Source organism: Struthio camelus, chromosome 7, assembly GCF_040807025.1.
Source record: "Struthio camelus isolate bStrCam1 chromosome 7, bStrCam1.hap1, whole genome shotgun sequence".
NCBI classification, from domain to species: Eukaryota; Metazoa; Chordata; class Aves; order Struthioniformes; family Struthionidae; genus Struthio; species Struthio camelus.
In genome coordinates this window covers 27,412,558-27,428,206 of record NC_090948.1, presented here as the reverse complement: position 1 = coordinate 27,428,206, position 15,649 = coordinate 27,412,558, and the positions used below count along the sequence as shown (strand labels likewise).

The 15,649-nt window shown below is 37.2% G+C and overlaps 1 protein-coding gene across 20 annotated transcripts in view; it reads left to right on the top strand.

Annotated features, from left to right (window-relative positions):
* The window catches only part of KCNMA1 (potassium calcium-activated channel subfamily M alpha 1), a 527,317-nt gene that overhangs the window by 311,041 nt on the left and 200,627 nt on the right, over window positions 1-15,649 (top strand). For all 20 annotated transcript variants that reach the window (XM_068950515.1, XM_009672399.2, XM_068950513.1 and 17 more), the window contains one exon: window positions 4,433-4,544. In XM_068950515.1, the coding sequence (XP_068806616.1) occupies window positions 4,433-4,544 (112 nt within the window). The remainder of the gene's footprint in view (window positions 1-4,432; window positions 4,545-15,649) is intronic.

Below are 15,649 nucleotides of genomic sequence, written 5' to 3'. Positions count from 1 at the left end.
TGTGTCTTTGAGTGGGTAAGAGGGGGAATGTAGTTATTAGATAGGGAAACTCTTTGAAGACAGTCGACTTTACAGCTGCTGAATAAATTTAAGCCAGTATCTGAAATGCGTGAGCAAAGCTTTTGATTGAGAACGCTTAAGTAATAATGATAAGGGTATAAGATTACTACAGAGATTGATAGGTTATAAGTTTTCCATTTCAATATGTTTCAACTTGGTAGAAAGTGAAAACTACTATAGTCCAGTGCTGGTCAGTTAAGTGGAATCAAGTTTCAGTATTGTCAATGGAGTGGTGTCTACGTCAAGGAAGGGCTGACTGCGGAAGTGAAGGTCAGGGGCAGCCTTGGCTGCAGTGACCATAAGAAGGTGATGTTCTGGATCCTGAGAGGAGGGAGCAGGGCAAAAAGCAGAATCACAACCCTGGACTTCAGGAGAGACTTTGGTCTCTTCAGGGATCTGCTTGGAAGAATCCTATGGGATAGGGCCCTAGGGGGAAGAAAGGTCCAAGAAAGCTGGTTGATGTTCAAGGATTGCCTCCTGTAGGCTCAGGAATTGTCCATTCCAATGAGCAGAAAGTCAAGCAAAGGGGGCAGAAGGCCTGCATGGATAAACAAGGATCTCCTGGCAAAACTCAAACATAAAAGGGAAGTATACAGGAGGTGGAAGCAGGGACAGGTATCCTGGGAGGAATATAGGGACGTTATCCAAGGATACAGGGACGTTGCTAGGAAAGCCAAAGCCCATCTGGAGTTTAGTCTGGCGAGGGATGTCAAGGACAAGAAGAAGGACTTATAGAAGCAAATTAGTAGCAAAATGAAGACTAGTGGGATGTGGGCCTGCTGCTGAAAAGAGCCCTGGTCACAGAGGGCGTGGAAAAGGCCATGGTACTGAATATTTCTTTGCCTCAGTCCTTTCTAATAAGACTGGCCTTCAGAAATCCCAGGCCTCTGAGACTAGGGCGAAAGTCTGGAAGAACTTTCCGTTGGTGGTAAAAGATCAAGTTAGGGAATACTTAAGCAAACTGGACATACGCAAGTCCATGAGCCCTGATGGGATGCACCCATGAGTGCTGAGGGAGCTGGCCGGTGTCATTGCGAAGCCACTCTGTCGTCTTTGAATCATCTCAGTCATCTTGGAAATGTCGTGGCAATCAGAAGAGGTGCCTGAAGACTGGAAAAAAGCAAATGTCACTCCAGTCTTCTAAAAAGATGAGGAGGAGGATGCAGGGAACTACAGGCCAATCAGTCTCAGCTCGATGACTGGGAACATGATGGAAAAACACGATGGATACCATTTCCAGTCACATGAACAAGATGATGGTCGGGAGCAGTTGGCATGGCTTCACCAAAGGGGAAATCATGCGTAATCAACCTAATAGCCTTCTATGATGAAATGGCTGGCTTGGTACATTGGAGGAGAGCGAGGGCTGTTGTCTACCTTCACTTCAGTAAGGCTTTTAACACTGTCTCCTGTAACATCTCCATAGGCAAACTGATTAAGTATGGGCTAGATGAGTAGATAGTGAGGTGGTCTGAAAACTGGTGAACAGCTAAGCCCAGAGGGTGTTGATCAGTAGCAGGAAGACTAGTTGGTGGCCAGTAAATATCGTGGTTAATATTAGGTCCAATACTATTAAACTTATTAATGATTCAGATGATGGGGCAGTGTACCCTCAGCAAGTTTTCTGATGATACAAAGGTGGGAGGAATGGCTGATACATCAGAGGACTGTGCTGCTATTCAAAAGGACCTTGACAGGCTGGAGAGCTGGGCAGAGAGGAACCTCATGAAGTTCAGCAAAGGCAAGTGCGGAGTCCTGCATCTGGGGAGGAATAATCCCTTCCACCAGTACATGCTGATGTCCAACCTGCTGGAAAGTAGCACTGCAAACAAGACTTGGGGATTCTGGTGGACAATAAGTTGGACAGGAGTCAGCAATGTGCCCTTGTGGCACAGGTGGCCGATGGTATCCTGGGGTGCATTAGGAAGAGTGTTGCCAGCAGGTCGAGGGAGGTGATCCTTCCCCTCTGCTCAGCCCTAGTGAGGCCACATCTGGAGTGTTGTGTCTGGGCTCTCCAGTAAAAGAGAGACATGGAGCTGCTGGAACAAAGGGCTGCTAAGATGACTAAAGGACTGGATCATCTGTCTTATGAGGAAAGCTGAGAGAGCTGGGATTGTCTAGCCTAGAGAAGAGCATGCTCAGGGGGATCTTATCAATGTGTATAAATATCTGAAGGGAGGATGTAAAGAAGACTGAGGTAGACTCTTTTCAGTGGTGTCCAGTGACAGGACAAGAGGCAGTGGGCGTAAACTGAAACACAGGAAATTCCATCTGAATAAAATAAAAAAAAATGTGCTGCAAGGGTGACGGACCACTGGAACAGACTGTGTAGAGAGATTTTGGAATCTGCTTTGGATGTAAAACCTGACAGGACATCATCCTGGGCAATCTGTGCTAGCTGACCCTGCTTGAACATGGTGGTTGGACCAGATGATCTTCAGAGGTCCCTTCCAACCTCAATCATTCTGTGTTTGTGTGTGAGGAGTTCCTGAGGAAAAAATGGTATTCTACTTGTGTGGGTGCAGCAATAAGTCCAATAGTGAATTTGCTAGTTATATAAAAAAGCATCTCATATCTTTAGCTATTCTAGATTATTCTGATAGATATCTCCTGTGAGGACTCACTGGCAAATTAAGGTATTTGAAGAAATATTTCAAAGCTGATCCTTCTCTCTCTGTTCTCTGTGAAATGATGAAATGCAACTCAAAATTATACCAGTATTACTGTATCTTCGGTTCTAGAATATTTGTGTTCAAACACACATGTATGTATTTTAAAATCTGTAGCTAGTATCCAACTATGTGGCAAATCAGATAATCAAGCCTGACAGAGATATGGCAAATACAAAATATTGCTATTGCATTTAGGATGACATGTTAAGTTTCAGGGATGGTAAGGTTTACTTCTGTAAATTATTGGTTACTAATTATCTAATTCTTTAAATGAGTAACTGTTCAAATACTTGCATAGAAAAGTGTGAAAGGCATTTAGGGTCAACAGACTTTTTCATTGCTGAATAACACTTATATTTTGACCTTTTGAAAGGCTGAGTGTTATACCCTATAGATAGATAAAACACTGATTAGAAAAGGCTGTTTTCTAGTCATGTATTGCAATTTATGAAAATTTTGATCTGTGATCTGGAAAAGCTTTTGGTTCCAAATATCACCACTACTTCTGAATTCAGCAGCTTGGAATTTTAAATTTCTGCTGAAACTGGATGTCTTTTTGTTCAGTTTTCATGCTGGAGCTTTTACATTAATTGAGCAACCTAGAATAATAAAAAGCCAAATTATTTAAATTCCTAGGAGGCATTTTTTTTTTTTTAAACTGACTTAAACATTCTTGGCATCGCTAGAGGCTCTTTTCCAACAGTTGGTATGCACCATGCATATTTTACATTAAACAAAATTTTAAATTAATCCTAGAAACTAGAAGATTAAAGTGATTAAATAGTTAGCGTATCCCTATCTACTATGTATGAAAGGCAGTGGATATCATCTGTAATTCAAGAAATGCAAGTATGATTCTTGAATATATTGGTCCTAGTTGTAGGTTTTACCTGAGAAGAATTCCTCCATTAAATATCTTTTTGATGCGCTAAACTCTCTATTTCTATGCATTTATATTTCGTATTTTTATAAACTGTATTTTCTAATTATTTCTTGAATGTGAATAGTTGTCTGACCCTCTTTAGGCATTCTATTGTCTTACCAATGCACAAACATTAATGGACAGTCAAACAATAAGGTGTCTTAGGTGTCTAAGTCAGACAGTTTCTCTGGGCTAACTTCACAGTCAGCAGAGAGAAATGACCTCTTCCACAGTACAATCCAGCGCCATAAAGTGATGCTCTAGTTCTGAATTAAGTCTTGTAGGAGTCAGCCTGGCGATTAATGCTGGGTGAGGTGAAAATTCCTTGGGATTCTTTGTAAGCGATCAGGTAGTTAGAAACATGTGAATAACAAATACATAGTGTGACTGCTACCAAAATATTTGGTGTGCTAGAGCGAAGGAGATGTATTTTGAAATATTTTATACTTCCCTGCACTTTTTTTAATATTACTGATACATTAGCAGTAAATGTGGATAAAACAGTTCTTTCTGTGAATTCTGCAACTCATCAGATAAATGCTCTGTCGCTTTAGTTAGACCTCTCATTTTAAAATCAGTGTGGTTATAAAATAACACGAAATACAGACTTGTTTCCAGTGAGACCTGTTACCTTGTTTGGGCTGATCTAACAGTATCAGTTAGTTAGTTTTCCACTAATTTTGGAGTTCAATCTTCAGAATGGAAAACATTGCATCCGCTTGCAACCAACGCGTGTATAATCTGTTTCTTCCCTCCCTCCCCCTCTTTTTTTTTCCAGTTCATAGCAGCCAACGACAAGCTGTGGTTTTGGCTAGAAGTTAACTCGGTAGTAGATTTCTTCACAGTTCCTCCAGTGTTTGTGTCAGTATATTTAAACAGAAGTTGGCTTGGTGAGTAGAATGGTTTTTCCTTTTAATAGCAAAATACTTAAACTTGGTACATTTTGATAAAGCACTTCATCTTGTGGCATCACGTAAGCAGAAGAATATTACCAAAGTTTTTTGCGTTCAATGGGCTATTCAGGTGGATCCAGCAGACAAGTGGATTATGTCAGAAAAAGCACTTGCTCAGTCCGTTTTATTCTTCACTAATGAACATAGTTCACCTAGTGAAATTTATGCTGAACTCCAGTTTGGAAATAGTGTCTTAACATGAGGGTGTTTTTATAAAATGTTGTATTTGGTGTAATTGTCCTAGCTTGCAACCTCAGAAGACAATCCAGAGCATTCATTCATTGAACTGTATTGCCATGAATCATTGTCAATAATGAAATCAACAAAATTTCTTCATATTTTGAAATAATGTAGCTAAGTTTTAAATCCATTGAAACACTGAATTTGTAAGATTTGCTTAGACATTACCAAGCTTTACCTTTGCATAGGAAAGATTGTTGGGAAGACAATACAAAGTAATATGCTACAAATAAAAAGGAATACAAAATGAAGCAGAGCAGAGAAAAAAAAAAAAGAAAATTGAGAAAAGAACACCTTCAATGTGATATTTTAAGTTTCCTGTACAAATTGCATATGTCTGTCTACTTGCATAAAATTAAGGACAAATGTCAGCGTTTTTACGTGATTAAAAAGGTCCTAAAAATCACATGCTTTGCAAGTTTATTGTCTTCAGCCAGCATGTGCAACCGCACCATTTGTCAACCATATAAGGTTGCATTTTTCCAGAAATATAGCCACTAATTGTTCCTGAAAACTAAAGACAGTGTTCAACTTAAATATTTGTTTTATGTGGAAGGAGGATAAAACAGAGGATCAGTTATAGAAAGATATTTTTAACCTGAAATGAACCTGTTTTTTTTAACAGAAATGAAAGGATGTAAAAATTGTGAATGATTTAGTATTGTATGAAAAGAGATTAATGTATATATGACTACATTAACCTTTGTAGGCCAAAGAAGACAGTAGTAAAACAGACCAGAAGATCACTACAGATCCTTAACACGATTACTTTTTCCATTGTGTGTGTAAAACTAAATAATGCTTTTTGAAGGAGAATGTCATACAGTTACATATTAATGATAGGAAATCAATCTGAGAAGAAGCATATGAGTAACAAAAAAGCTCATGCTTGAAATAAAATGCTTATTTCACTAGCTACATCTCAAGCCCGTATTCTTTACATTATATAGATTAGAGGGATGTATTTTTGCCCTTGAATCTGATATACTAAAGTGTTTCCCAGAACTTTCAGGTTAAAATGATTGGAAATGAAGGTGCAGCAAAAACTAGAATCAAAGGATCCATAGAAAAGGCATATGAAATGAAAAAATAGCAAAAAGGAAATGAGGCAAAGAGGTCATTTTAACTGAATACCCTTTTTGACAGTGACTACATTACTGACTGACTCACGGTGACATAGCAATCTAAATAACAGTATCAACAAGAATAATTAGAGAGCTTGCACATTTAGCACTTTCTGCTAGTTAGTTTTTACATGATTTATGTTATTTTATGGGCGGATTTAAACACTATACTTAGATTTATTTATATTGTTAAAAAGATTTCCCTTTCCCCTTAATTGAGCCTATGTAACTTTCTCTGGATTTGTTGTTTATAGTCTTACTTTACCTGTGTTCTGACCAAATTGTTTTGATGCATTCGTCACCTACTGAGGCACAGATTTTTTTTTTTTTTTTTTTTTAGTGTAGTAAACTTAGGACTGACATATTTACAATGCTAGAGTTCTGCACCTGCTTCCGCTGTTTATTCCGGAGGGTTTTTCCCTTTAGAGAAAAGCATCCTTAGTGTAATAATTCACTGTGGATTTTTGGGGTTCTTCACATAGCTGTAACTTAGATCAGCAAGCTATTCATTTGAGATGCTATGATGAAAGACTTTCAAAGCAAATGCACTAATGTGTATTAATGGTGATTGTCTGTTGCTTTACACCTTTTAAAACGATCGCAAACTTTATTCTGTCTGAGGACCCCAAATATTTGGGATATACTTATAAGTAACACAGTAGTAGTGCAGCACTGGAAGTGTGGGTGGAGGGAGAGAGGATATTTGGACAATATCACATTTCCAGGTTAGGTGCCTAATTTGCCTTTATTTTTTATGTAATTTATATTATTGAGAAAGAGTGAGAGAGAGATGCTTATCCAGAGCATCTGGAATCCAGTGATTCAGAGCATATAAGTTCTGGTTCCTGCTCTAAATATGCCAGTGGAAGTAGGTAGGGATCACAGGGAGGTTAGCCTTCTAGCTAGGCAAGTAATTAGGGAATGCTTAATGTTAGGCAATGCAAGTAGTATCCAACATACTGCAGGCTCAGATGTCAGTGTATCCCAACACTTCTGTGCATGCTCTAGGAGTGTTTTACTGATTAAGCTGAGAGTGAAAGGATTCCTTTACACATGATAAATTTCAAGATCATATCAGAACCCAAATATGATAAAAGTAAAGTTTTTTGGAATGTAGTGTGAGACAGGGTCTTTCAGATTTATTTCACCTTTGATTCATGTCAGTCATTTTTAATGAGTTCATCTAAGATGAATGAGTTCATGAAAGATGCCAGAATGCGACACTGAATTCCTGGTTTTACCAGAACTGCCCTGGTTTAGCTAAGTGACAAGAAAGTAAATATAAACACACACTTTAAATAGTATTAAAAAAAAAAAAAACTATCCTAGCTCAGAATTAAATTTAGTCTTCAGAGCACTAAATGCTTGTGGAAAGATGCAAAATCCAGTGCTTACAGTCCTGGTTGACCAAAGAAACGCATTATGATAAAATCCCAGGATAGGAGAGATTGTGTGGTTTGAATGTATCATCTTATTCCACTATTGTAAAAAGCCAGTTAGCTTTCTTCCGTTTATTACATCAGTTCAGAAATGCCGCCATTCAGCTATTCTGTAACTCTTAGTGCGTAAAAATTTTCTCTTTGCCCTCTTCTCATTTGAGTCCAGTTAATTTTGAAACATACTTGTATATCTCAAAATGTTGTATATGAATGGTATTTTCATTAAGTGTGCATGAAGAATATTCCCTTAATCTTCCAGCTGGATTCCAGGATGCAAACATAATTCAGTATGTGAAATGGTTTCCACTGAAAGGATTCTGTGATTGGTAGGGTTTTCACTGTCTAGTGTGCAGATGAAGGAACAACAGCACTTAAAACCTGCGAAAACATCAAATCTTTAGAAAGAATTTCTAGAATATCGGTTTTGTTAGTGAACCATAAGGAAAGGAAGTACATGAGCAGAACTTAGCTCTAAGGATTTGTTGGCGCATGAAATGATATGCATATTCTATTATTGAAAGAGTGGAGGAGCGGTACAGAAAGGGAAAAAAAAGCTTTAATGAATCTGGAGGTAATTCACTGGTATATGTTACTTCAACAGTCAGTGGAGTCAGTATCCATTATGCTGTGACTGGGTCTTAAAACTGTACAGTTACAAACATCTCTCTTTCCTGATGAAATTCATTTGCATCTAGATCACCTTGACTTTTTTCCAACGCTGTTTTGCCGACAGTAGCATTTGTGCAGATACTTAAATGTAAATCAACACTATGTTTCATAAGATCATAAATATTTCTTGCACAGAACTGTACAAGAAATTTGATGGTAGTGATAAAAGGACAATTCTCCACTTCAAGTGCAGGCTTCTTTGGAGTAGAGAGAATCTTCCCAAGGGAAGAATGATAACGGAAAAGATGGAGTTTCTGGTTCTAAAGATTTTACAGGTAATTTTGACCATTAATTTCAACCAAATGATATCAGTGCAATGCTGAATGTGGATATTGTCTTGACAGTCAAAGTGAAAGCAGGCTAAAAATGTGGGTTTTGCATGAAAACTACGAATTGGCAGTGAATAAAGCGATGGTAATGCTAGTGATGGTAATGGTAGTTTTTTAATACAAAGAAGTCATGATCTGAATATCACAGCTAAGTTTTAGATTATCAAACCTTCATTTCTTTGGTTAGTTTGCAATCTGCTAGGCTGGAGTCCTGCAAACCATGAATGTCTTCCACTTGTGTTCACTAATGATTTATGAACATTCTGCATACTATTTGAAGCTGTTATTTTATCTTCTGTGGTAGCAAAGGCACTTTACATAACTGAAATATCTTTTGATCGTGCACTTCTGTGCTTATGAAAAAGAAAGTATTGATTTTTATGAGCAGACTATACTGGAAGACTACTAGCCTTAACAGAATAGTATTGATAGAGGAAGATTAAGCAAGTAAAATACAATATAGGCTTCATGTTTGCAAGTCCATGTGGCTGAGGAATAATCAGCCTTAGGACTACAGTGATTTAAATAAAGATAAAAATTATATTGATTTTGATATTCTCTCATATTATCATTGAGTCACTGTAGTCAAAGATAGAAAAGATCTATTACACCGACAGTTTCCTTTTTCTGACCGTATGCTCTCAGTGCTTGGTCAGTCCTACTGCTCAAAATTTCAAGCACTAGAAACTGATGACTAATGGACTGTACTATCAGGAAGGTTTTACCATCACCCTTTTGCCCTTACATTCCCTTTAGTCTAAGCTGCTGATGAAACCATACCATTTTTCAGAAAATAATTCAAGATGTACAGTGGGGAAGAGAAGGCAAACAAAGAATGCAAACATTAACGCATGCACCGCGTAGAGACAGATTCTCTTTGTATGTTGGTTAGTGTACTTAAGAGAGGGAATCTTTTTTTCTAGTCCTTGCTCAAACTCTGTCTAAGCCCCGTTATGGACCTCCCAAGTCCTTTTGGATCTGACTGTTCGTGTTTTTCAAAGAGTATTGCTTCCTCGTCTGAGAAGAGTGCTTCCAATGTCTCTTATAGGTAGCTAGTTCTGAGATTCAGAGGAAAATGGAAAGAGAGAGATAGGAAGAGGGGAGGAAAATCAGAGTGCCAGATTCAGATAGCTTAAGCTGATAGTGCAGATCCCTTTTGGCCATTCAGCAAGTGTGTTTGAAGATGAAATAACTGCTGTTAGTTAAGAATTTGTGTGGGGAAAACCAACGGGGGAAACCACATTTATTTCAAAACCCTGTGAACTTTTTGATATAAACACCACAGAAAAATTCTGCCTGAACCACCACAGAAAAATTCTGCCTGAACCATATGAGTTCTCAGAACTTTTTGTACGTTTTGGAAGACGTGTGCATTTAAGGTACTGCTCAAAGTTTCATTAAATTACAGTGGCACAGAGTGCTCTGAAAATTAAATTGTAGTGATATCAATGAGATAGAGAAATTACAAGTTCCAAAACCTTTAAATCATTTTCTGTGTGTTGATACATCCACAGGTATCAAAACCCTTTCTTAGCATCATAAATTTGCCGTCATTTTCAGTGTTTTTGTTGGTTAAGTATTGTGCATTTCTGCCACCTATTGGCATAAGCTTCGAATACACATCCAGATTTTACAATAATTATATCTTCTACAAGGCTAGTTTTTCCATTACTGTATTTTCTACAACTGTAAAGCATACGATGTCATTTTATTTGTAGTATAAATTATTTTATATGTAATGAAAGGTAAATTCTGCTAAAAGTCCTAAGAAAGTTGTGTTTTCTGTGTACCTGCACGTGCACTATTTTACTTTCTTATACAGTATCATTTCTTCATATACTTTGAGTACCTTCAAGCAGCTGTAAGAATTTTAAGTGAAAATCACTCCGAATACTCTACTTTGTCATTTGGCAACAATAGCCCATTGAAAGGACTGCATCGTGTGTGTATTATATAGGAAATAAGAATTTTTGCCTTCCTTTAGATACCTTAATCAGCACAGATTTCTTAGAGCTCTGACAGGTTACCAGGAAGAGTGATATTTTGCCGTAGGCTTTTTTGTTTGTACAATACTAATGGAAATATACATTTACAATAATATCCATGACTAATTTGTATGAACATTGTTACATGCAAGTGGGAAAAATGCTTTTCCCTCTCTTTGATCCACTGATTGAATGTCAGATAAGTTAGCCAAAAGATGCTGGAGCAGAGGAGAAACAGACAATATTGTTCTCACGTGTCATTAGTTCCTATCTTCTAGCTGACGCTGGTAAAAGCTGTGTAATTGCTTCTCCACCACTTTCAGTCTAAAATAAACTGGATAATTTAAACTATCTTCTATTCCCAGTCTATCACTGAGTGGTACTCATACTGCCTAGAGAATTGAGCCTAAATTTATTCTGTTTTCCAGTCCACTCTGACTGGAGACACCATAGGTATGGGGGAAACCATATCCTAAGTTTATTTCTTTTCTTCACCCGTGTGAACGGGTGGCAGGCTCAGTCCCAAGACGATCGCACTGAATATTAGGAGCAGGTTAATACTATAGCTAATTCCGGTTTTATTGCTTTAATTAAAAGCTGATCATGATTCCTGCTTTATTTGGTCAGAGGGATGAACTACTTTGACCTCTTGCATATCTCCTCTTCCTATCTTCTTCTGAGAGTTAATACTCGTTTGAGCAAGAATGTATGTTTACTAGTAAAAAATCCAGTCTTGCATTACCTATAAACAATGCATATAGTTTACTGCCACCCTTCTTTGCACATGATCCCAAACCTTATTTGTCACTCTACTGTCCTCTTCGTTCTTAAGCTTTGCTTACGCTAGTTATCGTCTGTTAACTCTATTACCGTGGATCATTTTCCCCAGACTATTAATAGAAGTATTAAATAATGTAGGGTCAGGAGCCCATGTCTGACAAGACCCCCATGGAAAACATGCTTGATCCATTTCCAAACTTAATGGTTTTAGTCCATTTAATGAGTACCATGGTAGTGTTATATCCATGATGTATTTTCTGAAAAAATCATGCAGCACTATGTTAAATTTCTCATAGAAGGTTGAGTAAATTGCAGCATTATTTCTAGCTTTATCACTCAAACAAGAGGTTTTTTTATTACCTAAACACTTTGAATTCTTTTAATTTTCTTCTCTTCATGTCCCTTCTTGCCTAATCAAAATAGATTAGCTGTGAACATCTCAGCCTCTAGATTTGATATGAAAGACACTGCCATGTTTTTCCTTTCATCCTTCTCTTTATTATCAGTTTAATTACTTTCCGACAGCTCTTGGGTTCTCTCATGGTTTCAGTGGCCTTTCAAACTCTGAAATTAACACCCTTTTACTGAAATGAAGGCTACCCAAATTGTACATTGCTGTATGTCAATAGAGCATGGAATAGTATTCCACAAGAAAAAAAAAAAAACCCAGAGTGCTTGGGGACTCACTTATACTGTCTTCTGGTTTTTTTATTCCTTTGCATGAGGGACATGTAAAATGCTATTTAAAATGTCCAAAATGATCATTGCATATTCTTATTACTCAGATATCTTCCATGTTTTCTGAGCTATCTGCTACCTGTAGCCAACCTGCACTCTATCCTGAATGGCAGTATGTAAGATCACTAGGAAATTTTTATTTGCATAGTGGGTTCTTATCTAGAAGAGTCAGATGAAAGATCAGTTGAAAATTTAATGTCTTAAATCCAAGGCAGCATGTTAACATGTACAGTGGGCCACTGTAGACATTCTGACTATTTAACATAGTACAGAATCCATAGCAAGTATAGCTGTGCTGCTGAGCCAGTAGAAGATTTTCTGCATTTGAAAGTGTGACAGTTACAGGTTCTCTAGTATCTGTCTGTAAGCAGATTCTTTGTTCCTCTCCTTTGACCATTTGTTCTCAGAGGGTCTTGCACAGTTTTCTTGCTGTCTATTAGAAGCATGCAGTTTATGATGCTCTTCCTGTCTGATGGTTATATATTATGCACTCCTGGCCCTGATGGATGCTGCTTCACTCTTTTGTGTCTGATGGTACTGAATTACCCAGCAAGTTTTTTTCCTCTGACATCTTCTTCTGCCGATTTCTTGGTAGCTATTTTTTTAATATCTTGAATCTGAGTAATGTTGTTCTAGAGTGTGATTTTTTTTTTCAATAACTCTTCAACTTCTTTGTATTTTCAGAACTTAGCATTTACACTTTTTTTAGTAATATAATCAATATCTGTTTAAACTCCAAACCAGGAGTCCTTATATCTACCTAACATATGAAAGCTTATACTCTGGTAATTTTGGCATAAATTTTATCAACTCTAGTGACTATTTTTGAGCTTTAATTCCTTACATATTTCTAAGTCTCTAACTTATATAACATAATCTAAAGAATCACTTCTGACTTCTAAGCCATGGTGTAAATGCTATGAGATGTCCATGTATCTCTCATTAATGCAGTACCACTTGCTAGTGTGCTCTGATGCGTGAGACTTGGTTTATGCAGAATTAAGAAAAGATGTATCATGCAGTTTAAGTAATCAAAAGAAAAAAAGAGCCAAAAAACTAACCACATTCCTCCTGACCTTTTTGCAAGAATGAATTAGTCATAAAGCAAATCCTGGTGAGACCGAAAGGGATATAAGCTCATGGAAAGAGTTGGGATTTTGCTAGAAGGACTATTGATTAGGTATCCCAGAGGAGTCTCTAAAAAATTCATCTAGTGACTGTTCTTGCTGAATATCAAAGAGCTCTGAACTTGAGTACTTCAACGGAGCCTTGATGCTTATGTAAACCAGATCATTCATATCCTTTCAGTAATCTTGAAGCAATTCCTTCATTCAGCTTTTTATAGACCCAGTCTTCCAAACACAACAGTTTCCTTCAGTCACTCTCCTAAAACAAATTACCATGCTCACGTAAGCACTGCTGATAATGTACTAGGACTCACATGACACTCCTTTTCTTTCGAATGGGTTCTGTACTTCTTTTTCACCTTGATTCTGATCCTTTCTGACTGGGGCCTTGCAGTCCTCTTGGTGTCTATATTAGAATTTCCACTGTTACAATTTTGGGTCCTACAATACCCCTCATACTTATTTGGTCATCTGAAAAACAGACTCCTCAAGTAATTAAGCCTGACTTTCCTCAGGATTTCTGATTGATTCATGTTAATTTTTCCAAGAGGCAGATGTTCAATTCACCATCAGTATGTTATCTTTCTCCCCAGCATGTGAATGTAGTCAGTGATACAGCAGATTTCAAAAAGCACAGTGTTATTGTTAGGACTGAAGCTTTATATAAAAAAAATCTATCAAAAGATTTGCATCCTCTGCTCGGCAGATGTTGCCTGCATTTTATGAGGTTGTTTATCAGTTTTTAGAACGTTTGGTGTTCAAGGCCTGTTTCTTTGTAGCTTCTTCCTTTCTTTACTGGACCTACTGAACCACAGCAGATTCTACCCCTTTCCTCTGCTTTACTCCTTCCTTGCCACAGGCAATTTCACAGAGAGACTAGTTTTCTGTCCCTTGGTCTCACTAAGCTCACTTTGGCCACAAATACCACTTATTGAAGCAGCATACAGATAGTAACGGTCTTTTGAGTACTTTTTGTTTCAAGTAGCTCTTAGCACAGATAGCATTCAAAAATGCTTTCTGTTGCCTTGTTATTTGTTGTTCTTTCTTGTCTACTGCTGTTCCTTGCAACTTAGTTTATTCAACTTTCAATGTCTGTTGAAGTCCTTGCTCACTTCATCCTCCCCAGTGTACATATGTGCAAAGGAGTACATCCTCCTTTCAAAGGATTCCTGAACTTTGCTGATGAAGTTACCCATTAATTTGGCAAAAATTTTTGTCACATTCAGTATCAAGAAATGAAAATTTCACATATTCTACTATTTCTCTGGGGTGGGGTGAGGGGATCATAATAATTCACTCAGCAGCAGCATATATACATTTTTCCCCTCAAAATGCAGTTATGAGTAGCAGACTACTGAACTCTTAACTTTTGTCTCCAGTATAGTCTACTTATTACCTTTTATTTCTTTATCTAGCTTCACTATAGAAAAAAGTTCACATTTATTCAGAAACCATTCTAAAATCTGGAGTTGTTCTTGAGCTAGTCAGCCCCATTAAAAGTCCCACTCAGAGTCTTTCAGCTGGAAAATGGTCTGATCCAAAAGCCATGCTTCTGAGTACAGAATGGTTGATCGTTTTGTCTGTGTACTCTTTCGTTATCCATGAACAGTGATGCACAGAGCTGGTTGTTCTGTTAATTCTGTAAAGAATGGTTATACATAAAATAATCGTCATTTTTTACTTGCATATATATAATGCTTTTTTTTCTTTCTATTTTTAGTCACTGAGTGGAGACATTGCAGAATAACTAGGGTGACTACTTATACAATACAAGTAATCGTAATGAATTGTTAACAAGAAACTAAAAGTTTAAAAATTATTTCACTAATGTTCTTAATACTCCTAAAAATTTTGAAGATTATCAATCTTGATTCACTGAGAGAAGTGGTTCAATTTTCAGGAGAATTTATTCATCACTGAGGAAATAAAACAGAGGCAGTTTCTATTTCGGGTTAAGGTGTTACTAGACCTGAGTGTGGAAAACTGAATTTACTTTGTTTCCCACACGTATTTCAGAGTTGTATTTTTGAAGCCTTTGGAAGTTGGTACTGGGAAAGAGCTTCTCCCCAGATTTCCATTATGCCTGTTTAGTTAGTATTCAGAATATTCTGATGTCCAAATCTGTTTTAACTTCACTGATTCTTTTAACTTTTGACTGTATTCATTCTATGGGGCATGTATATGCAGGCACAGTTTCTCAAACAGAAAAGAAATTGAGTGTTACTTCTAGGAACAAGCATAATGCTGGCTTCAGTAGAAATACTTCTGTAACAAGGTTAGAGAATTTTTCACAAACTTCATTTTCTACAAATCCTATACAGTGATGTAAGCCATCGGAAGGAAGACAATATGCACATGTTACGATGTTTTGCAACATCGTAACATGATACAACCTTTTGGCTGTTCTCTCCAAGATTTTTTCTTTAAACCGGTGGCTTCTCATAAGTGAAGTTCCAACACTTAATTGTAGACCTCCAGGTTCAAATCCTATATTTTTTGACTCTCAAAAGTCCAGAATTGGAGGGGAACACAGATTTCAGTAATACTTAAGGTAATAAGTTAGTTAGAAATTAATAAGAAAGGAAAAAATAAAACAATCTACACTAGAAAG